The sequence below is a fragment of the Poecile atricapillus genome, chromosome 6 (genome assembly GCF_030490865.1).
Source record: "Poecile atricapillus isolate bPoeAtr1 chromosome 6, bPoeAtr1.hap1, whole genome shotgun sequence".
Classification (NCBI taxonomy): Eukaryota; Metazoa; Chordata; class Aves; order Passeriformes; family Paridae; genus Poecile; species Poecile atricapillus.
This window is the reverse complement of record NC_081254.1, coordinates 26,439,593-26,458,123: the sequence shown is the minus strand read 5'-3', so window position 1 is coordinate 26,458,123 and position 18,531 is coordinate 26,439,593. Positions and strand designations below refer to the sequence as shown.

The following is an 18,531-nucleotide window of genomic DNA, read 5'->3' as shown; positions in this document are numbered from 1 at the left end:
GCCACACCCTGGAAGGTGCTGTGGTGGGACTCTAGTTTGGTCACCCTGACTGCTGTCAAAATGCTTTGTGCCCTGTGGAGGGATGGGAATGCGTTGCACCACTGAACAGGACTAGAGAAAATGCCAAAGTATATTGGTGACTTCATACTGGTGGAAGACCCAGTTTGGCAGCTGTGTAAAAATCTCCAAGCAGTTTTGCAGATTTGTGTGCAAAATACTTAAGTATTCTTAACTGTTGCTACCTGTAACCTAGTTGGTTGGAATCACTGTTCAGAGAGCCAACTTTCCAAGGAGTGGAAAGAGGACTCAACTTCTTACTTTCACCCTCCTGCCTCTAATTTTTCTTGGCTCTGTTTTAAAACCTAGCAGATCAAAAATAAAAAATAAAAATCCCGAGACCAATAGGCTCCACTTGGCAAAGGTCAGCACTGAATTTTTCTGTTGGTCAGGATTTCATTGGAAATGCTGCTGAGGCTGTAAAGAGGGAAGAACTGAACTGGAGCAGCTGCTTGAGAGAGTTCCTGTCATTTACCGTGGGCCAGGCTCATTCCTGAGGTGCTCCCTGTGGGGGCTGTGTTTTGCTGCTGGTTTTAGCTGTGTGTCACACACACTCCAGTGCTGGAAGCCACAGTCTACCTTAAAGCTGCTACTTGAAGGCTCACCCAGATCTTGGTTCTTGGAAGTGACAGGAAGTACTACATGTGTCTTATGGTGGGGAATGAATCCAGCCATCCAGTTAATTTTTTGCTGCTATGATGGTTGATCATAGTCTCTTGGTGTGATGTGTGCTGTTGCATGGGCCCCCTGTAGCTGTTGGTAGCAGCAACCCAGGAGGTTAGGACAGAATTAGTACAGCTCATGGAGTTACCGTATAGACCAGAGCTTGGCATGTTTGGCCCAAAAGATAGCAAGAAGGGCTAGAGCTTTGGCTACTATTACCCCATGTTCTGAAAGGCTTGCAGGGCACATGAGCGAGGAAGCTGGATGGATGCTCACTTAGGGAGAAACTGCTTGTACATCAGTCACAGCTGCCAACCTGGGGTGAGAGGGTTTACATGCTGACCTGGCCATTGCTGGATGCATGATGCTCAGTCGTGTTTTATTCTCAGGCATTCTTTGGGATTTGGACAAGGTTTTAGGCCAAACTTCTCTGGCTTTGGGTCTTCTGCATTACCTAGGTGGTCAGATCCAAACCATTCCCTTTCTGCTTTCCATCCCTCTCTATCTAATAGCAGGATGTCATCTGCTTCTGAAACTCTCTTTTGAAAATGCAGGTGAGTGTCTCTGTGCTTTGTAAAAGAGCTACCTTGCCAAGCTCAGGGAAGAACTACAGAAATCAGTGTATTAATAACCTATCTGATAGACTTGCCCAAATGTTTATTTTCTTCTATTACTGGTGATAATCCAGACCTTGAGACTGGGTTTGTACTGAATTTCTGAAGTAACTGTGGGAGGCGATGGACTTTTGTCTCTGTCCCTAAAGCTTTGTGGCTCAGGGCTGCTGCACCAAGAGCCTCTGACCTCTGAAGCTAAACACTATTAGGATTGGGAGGATTGCTATCTGGCAGGAGGGATGCTACTGCCTGTGGCAGCAGTAGTCTTACCCTCAGGAATAATTGATGTATAAATGCAGTCTGAATTTTGCTAAGTGGCAAAGGGGCTGCAGCACGACAGGCTGGAGTGCAGGAGTAATTAGGAGATGAGTTAAAACCCTAATTGTTTAGGGTACACAAAGAATAAAAAAATGGACAAAAATCCAAAACACCAAGACAAAACAAAAACCCTCACACTGAATAGAGGAGAGATCCTAGACTGGGAAACACAGCTTTGATCTGAATCCATGTTTTCCCTATAGAGATTTGTAGCAGGCTTCATTAGCCTCATCTCACTGCTTACTCTCGGAACTGGTTATTTTAAGAACTGCTTTTCCAACACTGCTGCAATAGGATGAACTCTTATGTACTCTTGCATGCATTACATGCCAAAGTCTGTTTTATCTTGTGTGCAATACACACTTAACCCAATTTTTAGGCAGACCTAAGCTCTCTATCTTAACACAGTTCAGGATAAATCATGGGTGGAAGACTCAAAGAAAACATGCAATTTTTATGTTTATTTGTTATAGTCATGTGGTCCTGATAAGAAGGGAAAGAGATGAAGTTTTGAGGGGAAGGAATTCCATATGTTTAGAGCTGGGTGTATGGTTGCTGTAAGGGGTTAGACTGATCTGAGGATTTTAAGTAGGCTTGCTGCTATTCTGGTTTTTGTTTTTTTGCCTTTGTCCTTCTCCAAAAGGAGTTTTCCAGAGATACATAAAAGTTTACCCTTCAAGAACTGGCTTTAGAAGAAACCGCAGCTCTAGATCCAGGCTACCGCAGTTACTCCTCCCTATGCATGGAAAAGTGCAGAGCTCTGCCATTATCTTACGGAATGCCAGGACACTCGGGGCCGTGTCTGCCAGACAGCCCAGCGTGCAGACCCTGCACGTGTCCCCAGCAGCTGTGCCCATGTCGGAAGGGCTGCACTACCTGCCAGCTGGTTGTTCAGCTGTGACTCAGCCTTATGGTGTTCACTGGCCGTTTCTGTGGTTTTGGCTGCTTCTGCAGGACTTCCACGGACCAGCCCAGTACCAATTCATTTAGTCTCAGTCTGTAAATGCGTGATTGCTAATCACGAAAGAGCAATAGAAAATGCTGTGCACTGTATGGATTAAAAGAGCAGACGTGTTTATAGCCTGATAACAACAGAGTAATCTGGCAAAGATCAGGAGTCTCACATTCCCATATCCAGATGATTTTATTTTTGGAGTCCAGTTGGTGGTTTTCATTTTTGGCTATTGCAAAACCATTGTAGGTCTTAGCTGTTGCAACACAGGAGGAGGAGGAGGATGATGTTATTGGAACGGACATTCTGCGCTCCTATTTAGGAGGCTTTCACAGTAGTTGCTGGTCTCCGAGTACAGCAGGAGGAATGATGCTCCCTCCTCGCTGCCCGGTGAGGGGGACAGGGTGCAACTGTGTCACTTAATAATGCCAGCTGTGAGGGGCATGGACAAACTCCAATGACATTTCTGCTCCGCCCCAGGAAGAGAAGTCCTGAGGTGAGGAGCGGGAGGATTGTAAAGTGAAGCCCTATGGAGAGGAGGAGGGCTATCCTCAAGACTTTAACCAGGAAACGGACTCGAGGCAAAAAGAAATGGAGAGGCAAGCAAACTCTTATTTCAGCCAGCAATCTGTGCTCTGCTCTGGGGAGGGCTTGCAAGTTGGCGCTTAACCAAAACACTAATTCTGCTTTTTTGGAGGGAGAGGAGGGGGGGACCTTTACCTGGCACATCAGTGTTATGCTATCGTCTGCTCTCCATTTCTCCTGCCTGGGCTGAAGATGCTTTTTAAAAAGTAGGGCTGTTGTGTCAGGGTGGCATTGCAGCTGTGTGTGAGCTTGCTGGGGAACTCGTGCCATGCTGCATCCCTCTGTGCTGGTGTGCTCGCACTGAGCAGGCTGTACTCCTCACTGCATGCTGTGTCCTGTGTTACAAATGAGACCTGAGCTAATTGGCAGGGATGTGGAAGCGCCCATGGCAGTGGGTAAAATTGGTGCTGTGCTCCCTGTGGTGTTCCGTCTTTTCTTTTGAATCCTCTTTGGAGAGTCTGACATAGCGTAGCAGCAATGTTTTGGGCACCCTGAGTGTCACTGAGGAGTAATTCATCTAAAGCTTGTGGGGGATGGAAGGCTGAGAATGATTAAAGTCCCTCGCTCTACTGACTGTGCCTGAAGGGAACGTAGTAACAGCCCAAACTAGGCTACCCAGAAAATGGTTAAGGCTTTTGGTTACTGGAAGGAGCTGTTTCTCTGTCTTTTCCTCCTCCTCTTCCTTTCTTTGCTCTTACTGAAATTTTCCCCACTGTGCAGTACCTAATCTTGGGTGACCATCACTCCAGGAGCCACAGGCACCCGTGCCTCAAAAGGGGGATATCCTCTAGGCATGATGTGCTGCAGCTGTAAATGAACAAGTTTGTTTGACCTTGTTACTGCCTAGAACAAGGAATTTATCACCCTATTTTTATTATTTTTGTCTTCATAGGAGCCCTGTAGCACTTTTACCAGTGTCTGTTTAACCAGTTTCTTAATTGTATGTGTTCTTCTAGCCACTGTAGTGACAAAGACATTCTCCTACAGTGACTACCTTATCCAAGGTAGGACAGAGTAACTCAAAGAAACCCTGCTGGGTTTCAAATATGAGAATGCAGATATAACGTATCTTGCCAAACTGCTTTAAGTGCTGCTTTTTTTTGGTTGGTTGGTTTTTTTTGTTTGTTTGTTTCTTTTGTATGTATATATATATATATATATATATATATATATATATATATATATATATATTTAAGCAGAGCTGTGGAGGTGGATTTGGAGTGCTGATTCTCCATGTTGCCTGGCAAGGGCATTCCCCTGGCACACGGTCCCTGGCTTGGCCTCTGTGGCTGCTGGTGGGGTGTTTGCCAGCCTGTGCTCCAGCCTGGTCCTCTCCTTGTTCCCAGCAGGGACACGTGTATCACATGAACACTGCTCCTGCCACCAAGCCAATGCAGTCTTTCAGGTTTTTTTTTCCCTTACTCCAGCCCTATGAGAACTGCCTAGTAGATTGGAGGAAAGAAGGCATTTGAGTTGTTGGTTTAGCAATTAGCTTCCAGCATGTCCCCTGCTCCCCTTGCCACTGTTTGGTCCCTCTTGCCTTTCTACACACTGAATTCTCTGCTGTTGCACATGCATAGACATAAATCCATGACAGCTTTTGTTTCTGGTTAAAAAACTTATATTTATCGCAAGACTAAAACAAAGTAGGGGTTGTAGGAATTACTTCCCTAAGTAGGTTGAAGGAAGATCATAATGCTGCTGGATTCTGGACTGGAGAAAAGACTATGTGGGAAACAGGGGAAAGCATCTCATCATACTCTAGGTAGCCCAACTAGCACTGGTTTAAACCAGAGTGCACGAGTCAGGTTGATCATGAAGAAAAGCATGATGCTTATTTGGAATGGTCAGCTGTGGTAAAAATTTGTAGTATAAATTTCCATGTTGTCAGTTCATGGTCTTCTCCTATTCCTGCTACTGGCTGTGGTTCAACTATCTATAGAAAAGCTAAATCTCTTAAACACAAGCTTCTGGAGGAGATGACTCCTCTTTAAAGAAAATTAACTTAGGTAATTTGAGGAGAGGCAGAGGCATGCTTAAGGAGCAAGTCAGTCTTCTAATTTTCTGGATTTCTTAAACTTGGTCCAAGGGGAGGCATTGTGATAGTGTTTCCTTTCAGGAAACAGTTGAATTAATTGCCTTTTTTTTTTTCCCTAGGATTTTCATTTCACAGGATGCTGTTTTAATGGCTGATGTATTCTTTACCTCTTTCTTGGCAGGGATGCTAATTACTTGTCTGTGGAATCACTTTGCATCTCCAGTCCAAACACATATGAACGTGCTGAGTTTGGAAATACAGCACCCAGCATCCTGTGCTTTGGCTGTCAGTCCCTTGACTTTTCTGGTGGACAGTTTCAGACCATGCTGCTTCCTTCCTGTGTTTTGTAGCCAATTTGTCATCAGAAATTAAGGAAAACCCAGAGTCGGCTCCTGGCTCTGTCCCTGTTGTGTAAAATGGGACATTCAGCAAGTTGTATCTGCTTGTGTGCTCCCTTTCAATCCACATCTTAATCCAGAGCAACCGGAACTGCCTCTTAATATGTAAAATGTATAATAATGCTGGTGTCCCAAACTGCCGTAATTGAGAAAACCTGAAAAAACAATTTGGCATTAAGGCATGTTGGCTCTTACAAAGTAAAGACCTAAACGGAGAGGTTTTCCTTACTTTTCAAGGCGGTTTCGAGGCCGAGCCCAGTCAGTCTGTGCCTGGGTCTGGGAGTGCAGAGGCCCCGTCTGTGCTGTTTGTGTTGCATTGCAGAGCCGAGATGCAGCAGCCCAAGGGCTCCCTCCACATCTGGCACTGTGCTGTGCCTGCCTCGTGGCTCCACCTCGAAATGCATGATTTCGGTTTGGGGGTGAAAAAGTCAGAAATAATAATAAAAAAAGGACCAGTAGTGTGGGGGAAGGGAGGGAGGAGAGCATTACTGCGCACCTTTCGCGTGGCCCCCGTTCGCGTGAGCGCCTGCTCTCATTCATAAATGGCTCTGACAGTGGAAAGCCCTTGGTCCGAAGAGAAATCGAACAAGTGGGGGTTGGCTCCGAGGGCTCCAGGAAGGCGATGGGGGGAGCCGAGCCCCGTCCCGCCGGGGCTGCTCTGCCGGGGGAATGCGGAACTGCGGAGCTGGCGGGGGGCAGGCGGGGGGTGGCCGAGTTTGAGCAGCGATCTGGCGCTATAACTTTTTTTTTCTTCTTCTGTTTCAAGTAAACACTCTTCCCCGCCCTCCCCTCGCTCCCTCCACCCCACCTCCCTCTCTTTCAGTCCCGCTCATGTGTTTCTATTTAAGGGCTGCAGTGCAGACGAATATGATTGGCATCTACAGCCCCCTCTTGACTTTCAGCTCAAGCCTTTAGAGTGGAGAAGGAGCTGAGCCGCCAAGGGGAGAGCTGTTTCTTCTTTGGGTTTACTGGGGGGATGGCTCAGCTGTGGATTTATACTACTTCTGCCCAGGATTTTTCTCTCTGAATGGGAGCAAGGATTGTGGAAACCATGTTGGGAAGAGGTTTATTTTAAGAATCCATCATGAAACTGTGCAACTAATTCACTTTTTTGGCTCATTTTTATATTTTTTTTCCTCCCCTTTTTTCTTCTTCTTCTCTCCAATGTCCCTCTGTGCTGCTGGGTTGTGGGCCAGAGGAGGCTTTTTCTATATGGCCAGCCATTTGGGGATATGCTGCGAGCCAAGGTTGTTTGCTGATTCACTTGGCTCTGGTGACAAGTTGGCCTGTTGTGAATCGGATGGACGGAGGTCGCTCTCAAGGAGCCATGGCTGGAAGCTGGCTTACGGCTTGCTTTTTCCCTTCCCCAGGTGCTGATGCTAGCTCTGAACCCATGATCCTGGAGCAATATGTGGTGGTGTCCAACTATGAGAAGCAGGAGAACTCTGAGATCAGCCTTCAGGCTGGAGAGGTTGTGGATGTCATAGAGAAAAATGAAAGTGGTAAGTTATATTTGCTGCTTTTCCCTCTTCCAATGGTCCGATTTTTGCATTTGTTCCTCTGCTTTCATTTTCCTCATCACTACTTGTTAGCTGTGTTTGCTCCATCTGGTACAGTTACTATGTCTGGCAGAGGATGTTGAAGTTTCTCAATGTTGATTTGGGCTGGGGGCCAAATGTTGCCTTCTACTGTAAGAATGTTTCATAGGTTTTGTGTGTTAATTAGCCAAGGTACGCTAATGGAAAATGAAGGTGACGGAGAGAAGGATCTGCAGCTAATGAAGCTGATGTATAGTAGGCTGCTATAGTTGCACTGCTGTCTCTTCAAGTTTCTGTCAGTATTTCCATTACTAACTCCCTTTGCAGAGGATTTATAGGATGAGTGTTTAAAAATTTCTTGGGATGAAACTTGGCTTGACAGCTTAGTCCATGGCCCAGAGCTCGGTAGGGAGGGGAGGAAATGTGCACAGATAAATACGTGGCCATGCAGTTTGAAAACTTCTTGCAGAAGTGTTAATTGGGGAATTTTGAGGCAAAGAGGCAGAGGCTGTCATGTAAAAGCAAGATAAAATCCCCTTCTGCCATGCATGGAATAGCCAGCTTGCACTTGGAAAATTATGCTTTTGGCAAGTGTTTGTGTAGATTTCTTTTATGTACTTTAACTTTTGGATGCCTGGTAGCTTTGAGTTGGGCAAAACACATGCAGGAGACTGTGTATGTGTGAGTGATTGGAGTGGCTGAGCAGCTGGTTTGAATAACTGCCTGTCTTCAGCAGCTCCCCCTCCTCCCCTCCAGCACTCCTTGTGTATTAATCCAGAGCTGTTGTCCAGGACTGGTTTCCAGCCCACTCATGACTTGTGTGTCCTCATCCAGAGGAGCTGCTGTCATTTGGATCTATTCAAGCCAAGGCTTACATTGTGGTACCTCCACGTTCAGGGCTCTTGCCACTGGTAGGCTCTGGAGTGTGCTAGGCACAGCAGAACTTGGGGACACAAGGGCACCCTGATATGAGGTTCAAATTCAGCTTCCAGAGCTTTGGAGCCAGGTTATCCACAAAGATGACTATGCATTGTATTTTATTTTTTTTCCTTCTTTTGATGGAGTGGTAATTTCTCTGTTGTATGAGAGCTTCATGCTTGTTTGGCTCAAAGTGGTGCAGTCATTTGCTGGCTGGTGACTCAGTGTGAAGTCCAGAAGGATTGTGTGTAGAAAGGCATTGGCTGGTGTGAACAGAAATACCCATCTCCTGGGTACTGACTGCATCACTTGCAAAACTAATAGAAACCAAACTGCTCATCTGCCCCACTTTAAAGCAATAGTTATGATTGAAGAGGGGAAAAATATCTTCACTTCCTGAACTATGTCTGGCCTAGTGGAAAAGCATTCTCCCTTCCAAGCCTACAGCTTCTCATTGTCAATAGTGGGTGTCCCTGGCATCAGAGCAAGCCTGTTATATTGTGACAACTTATATTCGTATTAATGGTATCCTTGTCTTGGATAATGGCTTATGGAGCCAGGGGAATTAACTGGGCTGTTAAATAATACAAGAAGTGTCTGAATTCCAGTTACAGTTCCTTTGTATTTTCATTTAGTGTGGCCTCTCTGCCTTGCACAGTTCAGACCACGTTGTATTGAACCACATGGTATGCAGAGACAGAAATGGAGATTGTCAGGGTTTGAATTAATTAGTGGGTCCAGGAATGTGACTCTTCTCAGGGAACATCCTTGAATTTGGATTATACTTCTTAAAACTATATTCTGATGCTTGGCAGCCAGATTCCTTAGTGTTCATGTAAACAAGAAAGGAAATCTGAAGCTTGGAATTCCATGCTGTGATTTTGCTCTTTATTTATGTATGTACAAAATAAAGATACCTATAATCTTAAAAAAAGCCCAGCAGATAAGCTCATAAATCACAGATTGGTGATGGAGAGAACGTCACTTGTTTGGATGCCTTTTTAACCATTCTGGTAAGGAACTCATGGTTTAGTTATTCCAATAACAGGACTCCAAAGAGTCTCTTAATTCTTCCCTAGGTTAGGTATACCATAGGAGTGACCTCAATACTATGTCTTCTTGTCTCTTCAGCTACAGGTGAACCTTTGGATGGCATGTAATGAAACTAGCAAAAGTTTCTCAAGAGTCAGCTTTCAAAACTTATGAATTATGGCTTGAATTTGATTATCTGCTCAGCATAAGCAAGCAAACCTAGGAGATGTGGTTATGACCTCTAAGAACACGGGGATATAATTGTCAAGAAAATAAGATTATTGGGCTATTCACATGTCTGATACTTCATTTCACTGTATGGTTATTTTTGCCTTGTAAGTGTTGTGAAACTCTATCTGTGATGTGTAAATTAAGCTCATTCTTCTAATCCATGCAAAGGAGATGCAAGGTGTTTTGGATGTCACCTGCAGCAGGGAAAATGTCTTCAATGAAAGGAAGGAAGAGTGGCTAGGCAGCTTTTTAGCTGACAGCTGAGAAGTCCTGTCAGACTGGACAGTGTGTGTGTAATGTGCTGTTGGGCCAATATTTTGGACTTCCTTGTATGTATAGAAATGTGTATAGCATATCATGTCTGCTTTGGGTGTTTAACTGTACTTTGGGGAGGTTAGATGTGTAAAGGCACAGATGACTGTTTCATTTTAAAAGCTTGCCTGAACAGGGTTGCCAAGGACACTTAAATGGTTCTTTTGTTTTTTCGAGTAGAAAAACTTTAACTTGGCTTTGTTGCATGGCTTTCAGAGGAAAGAAACACCTTCTCTTTTCTGGTCAAATGTCCCTATGTTTTTTACACAAGAAAACTCACAATCAGTTTTCAAATGATAGTGCATGTTTCACATCCTGCTGGATGTTTTATTCTGCACACTTCTAGGGCTTGAGCTACCATCTTTTCTGATGTTTGCTTACAAGTTGTGGGCTCTCCTGAAAGGACATAAGCTGTGCTTGTTCAAAGCCCAGTGTTTAGGGCAGAGGTAGAAGTGGGGTAAATATCTGGTTTTTGATTGATTGAAACCTTATTTGGTTTTCATCAAGCTTCTTTAGCTTCATCTTAAGTGTGTCACATTTACTGTGTGGTATTATTCAGTGTCACTTTTGTCATGTAAGAGATGGTATTTAAGGTGTCTCACATTTGGTAGTGCTTGTGTCATTTGGTTTTCTCTTTCACTGAAAGAGCTGGATAAGTTGTCTTCATAATTTTGCTAGTGAAAGTTATTCCTTGGACATTATTTGACGTTGAAACTTCTGTCCAATATTATGACTTAAGAGCAAGGTCAGTGTAGCATATGTGGTGAATAATTTCTAAAACCCTTACTCTGAGTGCTGAAGCTTTTGGGTCACTATAACCTGTTTGTTGCTGCAATTACTGTGGAAGCAAACCTTGCCAGACTTAAATAAAGCTGTTGTACTTCAGAACAAGTTATTTAGTAGTGTACCAGATCTCAGACTCCAGCATTTGGTTTTTGCAACAAGCACCTACTTTGGCTCCACAAAAGTTGTCCTTCAGACCTTAATTCTGTTTATAAGACCAGTGTGCCTGTTGTATCTAATGAATATTTATCTTTCTTTTTTCCTTATCTGGGAGAAAAATCTGCATGTAGCAATGGTCACAAATACACCAGGAGAAAAAAAGGAGATTTACAATCTCTACAGATGTTGTTTGGGAAGGAGCTGTAGTTGCAGGGCTTACGTTTTTTGCTAGAGGTGACTGTGATTTGTTTAAAGGCATGGTGTAATCAACCTGCTCTGTCCAACACTATCTAAACATTTCTGAGTTGTTTCAGAAAAACTTTGTGAACAGTTGACGTAAGTCCTGTCTGTCGACTACATAGACTTCTTTTAAACCTTAACCAAAAAAAGCCTCATGGAATGACTTAAAAATGTATTTCTGTTGCAGAAAAGAAATGTTTTGACTTTAAAGCAGGAATCTGACAGATTTCTTTAAGGTGGAAGAGGGAGGGCCAGAGCAGCTCCCTCTGCCAAGTTTTGCATGGATGTGGCTTGAAATGGTTAAGCTATAAACTGTGTCGGCAGTGTTTGCAATGGAAAACCTGACAGACAGTGAAGTATGAGCACAGTCCTGAAGCACCTCTGCTGCTGCTGCTCCTCTGCTTGCAGGCAGGGTGGGAGCTCTTCCCTTGCAGCCCCTGGGAGCCGTGCCTGCGGTGGAGGCGTCGTGGGATGGCGTTTTCAGCTGGGCTGAGAAGGGCTGTAGCCATTTCCTCTGCAATTACATAACTGCAGACCAATTTTTATTGTTACAGTATATGTAATACGTAAAACAAGGCTATTATGGTTAGTGTAACTATCAGGACCCAACGGAACCTCTGGGAAGGGAGGCTGCTCTTCTCTCTTTATCTGGGATGTGGGACTTGGCACTGAGGTATCCCTGCGGAAGATCTTTGTTCATCTGAGAGTCCTGGCAACTCCTGGGAGTCCTGGGACTTGCTGGTTGTCCATACAGTGTCAGGAGATGAGCATGCTACTCCATTTGGTTTCACTGGTGCTGCTCACTGGCTGCAGTTGTGACCTAGGAGAGGGGCACAGAAGGGTCACAACTCTCAGTTCCTGGGAATGCGCTGGCTTTTTGGAAGCTCCCTCTTCTTAGATTGAGGGCTTTTGGAGTTAGGCTTCTGGTTCTTCATGGGGAACACAGCACCCTTTATTTGAAGGTGTTGCTTTCCACAGTTACGTAAGTGGATTTATTTGGTACCAGAAGAGGCCAAGATTACTTTAGTGGTTAACTGCTGTATCTTCACTAAAGGCCACACACCCTTAAAGTGTTCTAAGTAGAAACAGAGAAGGAAGGTTTCTTGCAACTCATGGACCAATCTTGCATCTTCATATCCCTTCTGCCATGCCTGTTCTTGCAAGTAGCATTAATTTTTAGTCATCTTTCTTTAGTGTCGGTGGGGCTTTTGTTTTAAATTTTGTAGAGATCACTGTTTCTATCTTGCATCTGCTTTTTGCTGCTCTACCTCTTTTTCTAGGTCCTTGTCTTCCTGTTCCCCCCTTTATACACAGAAGGGACTGTCTGCACTGCTAGAAAATGTCTCTGAGCATTAATACTATCTTGTAAAAGCTGGCCAGACCCAGTACACTTCTGTTTATTCTAACAGATAAGTGGCAATCTAGCAGCTTTCTAGGTTTCAAATGTGGTTGTAGCTCTACACCAAATTGTAAATGCAGTTTTCCTAGTTTGCTTGTGGACTGTCAACAGCCTTGTATCCACTGATCAGATGTGCTACCAGACACAGTAATTGCCAACACTATGCTTTATTTCAGGTGCAATTGATAAATGTTGTGCTCCTTTAGAAAATGAGCTTTTTTTTTTTTTTTTCCTTTACATAGTATTTTAAGAGAGTGTAATTCATCAGATATGATGCAGGACTTGTGATCTGTTTGTACACCCAGATTTGCCCTGTTGTTTGCTCTGAGAAACTACTTCAGTTCTCTGTGTTTCCACTTCCCAGTGTGTCTGTGTATTTGAATTTTAACCCATGTAAGAGACCAAGGTCATGATACAAAAAGTAAATACTCACTCATACAGCAGCCCCTTCTCTTGGTTGGCCCTTGAGCTGTGCCTGGAATGTGAGGAGAAGAAACAAACACTTCTGTAGGTTGAACACTTTTCTTCTAGCACTGTTGGCTTTATTCCAGAGGACAGGTTTAGGTGAGTGGCCACCACTAAATACCTGGGACAGCTTGTCTAGCTGCTTCTGTATGCACCAGTGTTCATAACTTTCTAACAAGAAGAGCCAAGTTTAAGAAAGGACCACCCCAAGCCCCTTTTTCAAAAACAAAGGTGTGTAGCCTTCAGTGTCCATCCCGAATGCAGTGCTGCCTTGCCATGTGTCCTGCCTTTCTGGCACCAGCCCAGCAGCAGAGGACACTTGATCCATTTATGAATCAGTTCCTGTCCTGCTGCAGTTTCTATCCAATGTATGCACTACTGCAGTCAAACACAGGCCATCTGAAGAGGCAGGGTGGGTGATTTGGAATTTTTGGCTAGGAGTTACTGGAAAGTTGTTTAATGTCATAAAAAACAGTGTTTGTAGACGTTTTCTCTCCAAACAGGGACAATGCTGGCAAAGCAGAGACGCTTTCCTCCTTCAAATGTTTGCAGCTCAGGGGTGGAGAAAGGCTTCTCTGTGTAGGCAGAGGTTCAGAGCTGTCTGTGTGGAGAGTAAGGATGCTCAGTGAAATTTGTTTGTCTCACTGTAGCAGTGTCTTCAGGCTTTTTGGAGGCAGTGATCAAGGCTGGTTTTTCTTTTGCTTTGTTCTGCAACAGCATAAGCAAAGTATCCTATTGATGCATCTGGTAGCAAAGGGTGGGTTTTATTTTAAATTTTAGCTGTCTTGGAAACTACTGTCTCTGGAGGGAGCCTGGGTGCTTTGTTTTAAAGTAGTCATTGGAAATGGAATATTGATAGGAGGATCAGGGACATCTACAGCAACCCAGGTTCTGTGCTGGCTCCAGGGGAAGCCTGGGACAAGCTTAGAGCAGAGAGGTAAAACTGGATGTGAGGATTTGCTTTAGCCAAGTTCTCCTGGAAATCAGCTCCTTTCTGGGAATACAGTGCTTGACCAGCCCTGCAAACAGGCACTCCCTCTTCCAGTGGCCTGTTTGCAAAATGTTGAATGGATGGAGAGAATTTACACTCACACCAGAAACAGCCGGCTCAGCAGATGAGGAGGAGCCCTCCCTCCTCTGCTCCTGCCCTTGGGAGCCCAAGGGTGGGGTGACACTGTGTAATGACTTTAGCAGATGTAGTAAGCTGGAAGCAGCCCTTGACAACCTACCCTGAACTCTCTGGTGATTGTTTTGTAAGCTGTTTTCTGAACACCTTTTTTCTTCCCTTTTTCCTAATCTGGTTTATTTTTTAACTCTGTGCCTCTGCAAGGATAAGGAGGATGGTAGCTGCTTTCTTTCAGCAGTTTTTTGACTGCTTTACTTTCAGCAGTCAAAACATGTTGGTATGGCTGAAGCCCTCATTTGGTTTTCCACGATTAAACTTGAATTTACTGTGCCCAGAAAGGAATCATGCCACAACATTTCTGAAGTAGTTACCTCTGAGCTGGAGTTCAAGGCTGCCTTGTACATAGCTTTGATTGATTAGGGGTTGAGACTGAAGTTCCTAGGCCTGTCTATTGCTTGAGTATCACCACACCAACACCTCAGCTGAGCTTGGGATATTGCTGCATAAAACAAAATGCTTGAATTATGACTGTTTTGTGATATTTATATTGCTATCTTGTGATGTCTAAATGGCTTCCTCTGCCCCACTTAGTAACTTACATGGCAATTGACGTTTGTTTCTGTTTAAGAGCTTGGAAGGCAATTCTCTGTGTTGGAACAGAAGCAGGGTTGTCATTACTCTGTTTTGTAGTTGTCCTCTGTCGCTGTGGAAAATGAGGCTGTTCTCCACTGGCACCTCTGAAATGGCTATTGTTTTGTGACTGTGCTAAGCGATTAAGGTGGGCTCCTGTTTTTCAGCTGGTGGTGATATTCGTTCCAACCCTGTGACAGGGGGAGAGCGTCCCTTGAATTGTGCTGTGACATTTCCATCTCTTCTGGGAAGCTCTTCTGCATTTCAAAGACATCCTTGCTTGGTTTTCCTTTGCCCAGCTTCAAATTGCAGTTGGTATTTGCTCTGCCTCCTTGATGACAAGCTCATTAAGAACATTTGAAATATGGCTGTCTGCTAAAACTCTGCCCTTTGCAGAGCCTTGTTCTGCCAAAGCTTTCCTGGGACACCTTCTGGCTGTGCTGGAGCTCTGCTGTTGGGGATATTTTGCCTGTTGGGATGGAGGTGTTGACTGTGGCTTGTGTTATCTGGGTTCCCACTTGATTTGGGACCAACTCAGTGTCATACTAAAGTGACCTTCAGTGCATTTATAAAGCCTTGCAAAAGTTAACTAGTTAACTAAAAAACTAGTTAACTAGTTAATTAAAAAGTTAACTAGTACTGGTGTTCCCTTGGGTTCCTAATTGAAGGTTTCAGAGTAGTAAGAAATTAATTACTATTTTCCAAGCAACACTGCCTCATTTGATTCCCCTATAGAGGGAAAAGAGTGATTAAGAAGGAATAGGGACGCAAAAGATGTCACAGGGTCGTGTCTTTCTAAAGCATTCTCCTTTTTAACACTACCTATCAGATCCCTTTTATGTAGCGTTCACTTTTAAATAGTTTTAAAGAAACATCTCTCCAGATTAAGACATGATAAAGTAGTTTCCAGTTTGCAACTGTCCCTCTAGAACATGTTTGGGGTTATAGTGTGTGTTTTACCTTCATTTTTCTAGTCTTACTCCCATTGTTTGTCTTTCTTGGGCAACTGGTGTTCTGACAGGGCTAGTTCAATTATGTGGGTTTTTTTTCATTTTGTGGAGACATCTAAAGGCCAACCACTTTGACTTTTGCATTCATTTAGCTTTTCTTTAGCTGATACAATGCCTCTGTGGGACAACTCTCCCACACCTTTAAATTTCTCACAGCTGGGGAGAAGGGTGTTTGCTGTGAACAGGAAGTCTCCAAGTATGTTAAATATTAATCCCTAGGGCTGGGTTTTTTCCATACTGTCTTCTAAGTGAACACTTCTGGTCACTGAAGTGAACAGGTTCCCTTTTCAACTTCCATCTACCTGCCTTGACATAGAACAATATACTACCCATTTAATTGTGGTTAGATCTTCAGTTGAACTGTAGATTAGAGAACATCTACATTTCTCTAATTTCTCAAGAAATGGGAATTGGAGCCCAGTGAGAGGAACTCCCATTGCCAGCAGAGCAAGCCCACTTGAAGGGGCCAAGACTTCAGGCAGAACTGGAAGAAGTCCCACATGGTTGCCAGGTCAGCATGTGAGGAGGTTGTTCTTGTCCTAAGAGCTCAAGAAGGGTATTTCAAAAGGGTGGGGAGGGAAATCAATGTCAGCACTTGAAGAGATTGCTTCTGATCTGCATATTTTTTGATTTCTTCATATCCAAGGAGCTGAGACCCCTCAGACCTCCTCTAGGAGCAGGAGAGGGAGCAATCCTGTCTGGACTTCATATTTGCTAGCTGTGGGCATGAAATCTGTTCCAGGACTTCTGAGACTGCCCTGTTAGTCTGTCTGCTGGGAAGAGGGTGGGATGTGACCACTGAAACCACAGACTTGAAGAGTTAGTTGTGCATAAAGGCACTTCAGACAAACTAGGCACATTGGTAAGACTGGCGAAACAATGGCACACAGGCTGTGCTACCTTTAAGGTTGCCATGCAACACATCCAGCTATTTCTGAATAGTATGATCTCTACCAGGCCTCTGAAAACTTCAATTTTGAAATTTCCAGCTGCCTGCAAGTTTCTTCCTCTTTCCTTCTCATTTAATCCTCCTCTGCTGAGACTTTATGCTCAGGCAGATAGTTAAATTCCCTGTTTCTCTTGCATACCCTCTTTGGAGCCCAAGATGGCAGTCTGAAAAGGAAAAAAAATTTGCATAGCTTCACCTGTTGGAGCCTTTACTCATTACCTCCTCTGTTTATACAATCACTCCCAGTTTTGGGACCCTGAAACCTGCCCCAAGAAAATGTTTCCAAGGAAAATCTGCTTTTCATATCAGAGTGCATAAACTTGCTAATGACTGAGTTTCCTATATCAGCCAAATAGGTCACCAGCTCAGCACTGCTGCAAGAAACTACCTGAGGCCAGGAAGATACAAGTATTATCACTGAGGCCTTCCAATGAGTCCCATAGTTACCCTCTAAGCTACATTCCTTTGGATGTGACTGCTTTTAAAAAAACAACCAACCAACCAACCAAAAAAACCTAAAAAAAATAATTTATTTTTAATTATTTCATAGTTTTTTGTTATATCAAAGTTTCTTTTAAGAAAGCTGGTCAATTAAATGTCTTTAAATTAGCCCCCAAAATGCTAAATCTAGTGCATAATGGCTGATGTTTTCTGCCCTTTGTTCTAGTTAATCAAGACAGTAATTATACACAAAGCCTTTGGCTCTTGGGGTGACTTTCAGGCCTGTTTTTCAAAGTAAGAAAAAGACTGATGGTGCATTTTTGTTGTGTCAGATGAGGACAAGATTAATAAAGGATGGAAGAGATTTTTTTTTTTTCCCCAAGCTGCACAGCAAATAAGCAGTTCCAATAATACTTTGGCAGCAAAATGGAAGCTTTAATCATTAACAGACATGTTTCAGTTACAACCAGCAACATAACTCCATGTTTTTGGTTTTCATGCTAAAAAGAGTTCAGTTTTGCCACAAACCAGTTTATTGTCCATCTTCAGATTTAGCAAAACCTATAGGAGTAATTGCCTTGCTTAGGATTGCTATAACACAATGAAATTTAGGGATGGCTTGACAAAAGGGTGCATGTTGGCTCTTCCCATCCATCACATCCTCTCTTCCCCATTGGTCTGGGACATCAGACTTTCTGGCATTCTTGATGGAGAATTTATTTTTTTGGTAGAAAGATGTTGGCTTGTGGCTGGATTAACCAGAGCTGTTTAGAAGCAGATCTCATCGTGGCAGATGAGATGCAGTGGGACATCATTTCAAATGAAGTTGGACTGCAGTTGTATTGGCAATGTAGTCAAACTTCATCTTGGTGATAACAGCAAGTATTTCTCAGACCTCGCTTGAGTCTGTATCTATTTTTCCCTGCAATGTGAATGTGTGCTGGGATGCCCTAATGTGTTGCTTTGAAAAGCTGTTGTAATTCAGTTGCAGAACTGCCTCCAGCTGATCTCTCCCATCACATGCACACCCTTTCTGGTCAGCATGCTGGTGGGATCAAGTGCAATGCAATTCTGTCTCCCAGCCCCTGGAGAGTAAGGGCAGTGCTGAGTGCATTTGTGCTGCAGACTGAACTTGAGTTTGCTCCTTTATTAATACACCTGCCATATGTTTGTTTAAGAATCACAGACTGGTTTAGTACTTATGTAAAAAAAAGTTGCTTTCTCATGATTAGCAGCAACCTGACTAGCCAGACCAATGCTGTCAGGCACACGTCTGTGCTGATGAGGGTAAGGTAACACCTTCATGATTTGATGTCCAGGTCTTGAGTCTGGCTGTCAAACCGTGGCCATATGTGCAGGTGAAATGTATCCTTAAAGGATGATAGCTCTTAGGGACCAGACCTGGAATAGAGTTGGAATGACAAATTTAAGTGGGCTAAAACTGAAGTTATGAAAACCCTAAATGTGATTGCTACTCAAACACAATGGAAGTGATGGGGAGGGGGTTGCAGGGTAAATTTCCATGCAGTGGTGACCCTAAGGTTGGAAAAACAGCATCTAACATTAAACTTGAGTTGTTGGCTTGAACATTGATAAGTTCAAAAATAGCACTTTAATGTCCCACATGAACTTCCATAGCTTTTGGATGTTATCAGAGACCTCAGTGCACAAGG

At 43.8% G+C, this 18,531-nt stretch overlaps 1 protein-coding gene across 4 annotated transcripts in view; it reads left to right on the top strand.

Moving 5' to 3' along the window:
• SH3PXD2A (SH3 and PX domains 2A) overlaps positions 1–18,531 on the top strand; it is a 247,902-nt gene that overhangs the window by 169,254 nt on the left and 60,117 nt on the right. For all 4 annotated transcript variants that reach the window (XM_058841021.1, XM_058841020.1, XM_058841019.1 and 1 more), the window contains one exon: positions 6,996–7,127. In XM_058841021.1, coding sequence (XP_058697004.1) covers positions 6,996–7,127 — 132 coding nt within the window. The remainder of the gene's footprint in view (positions 1–6,995; positions 7,128–18,531) is intronic.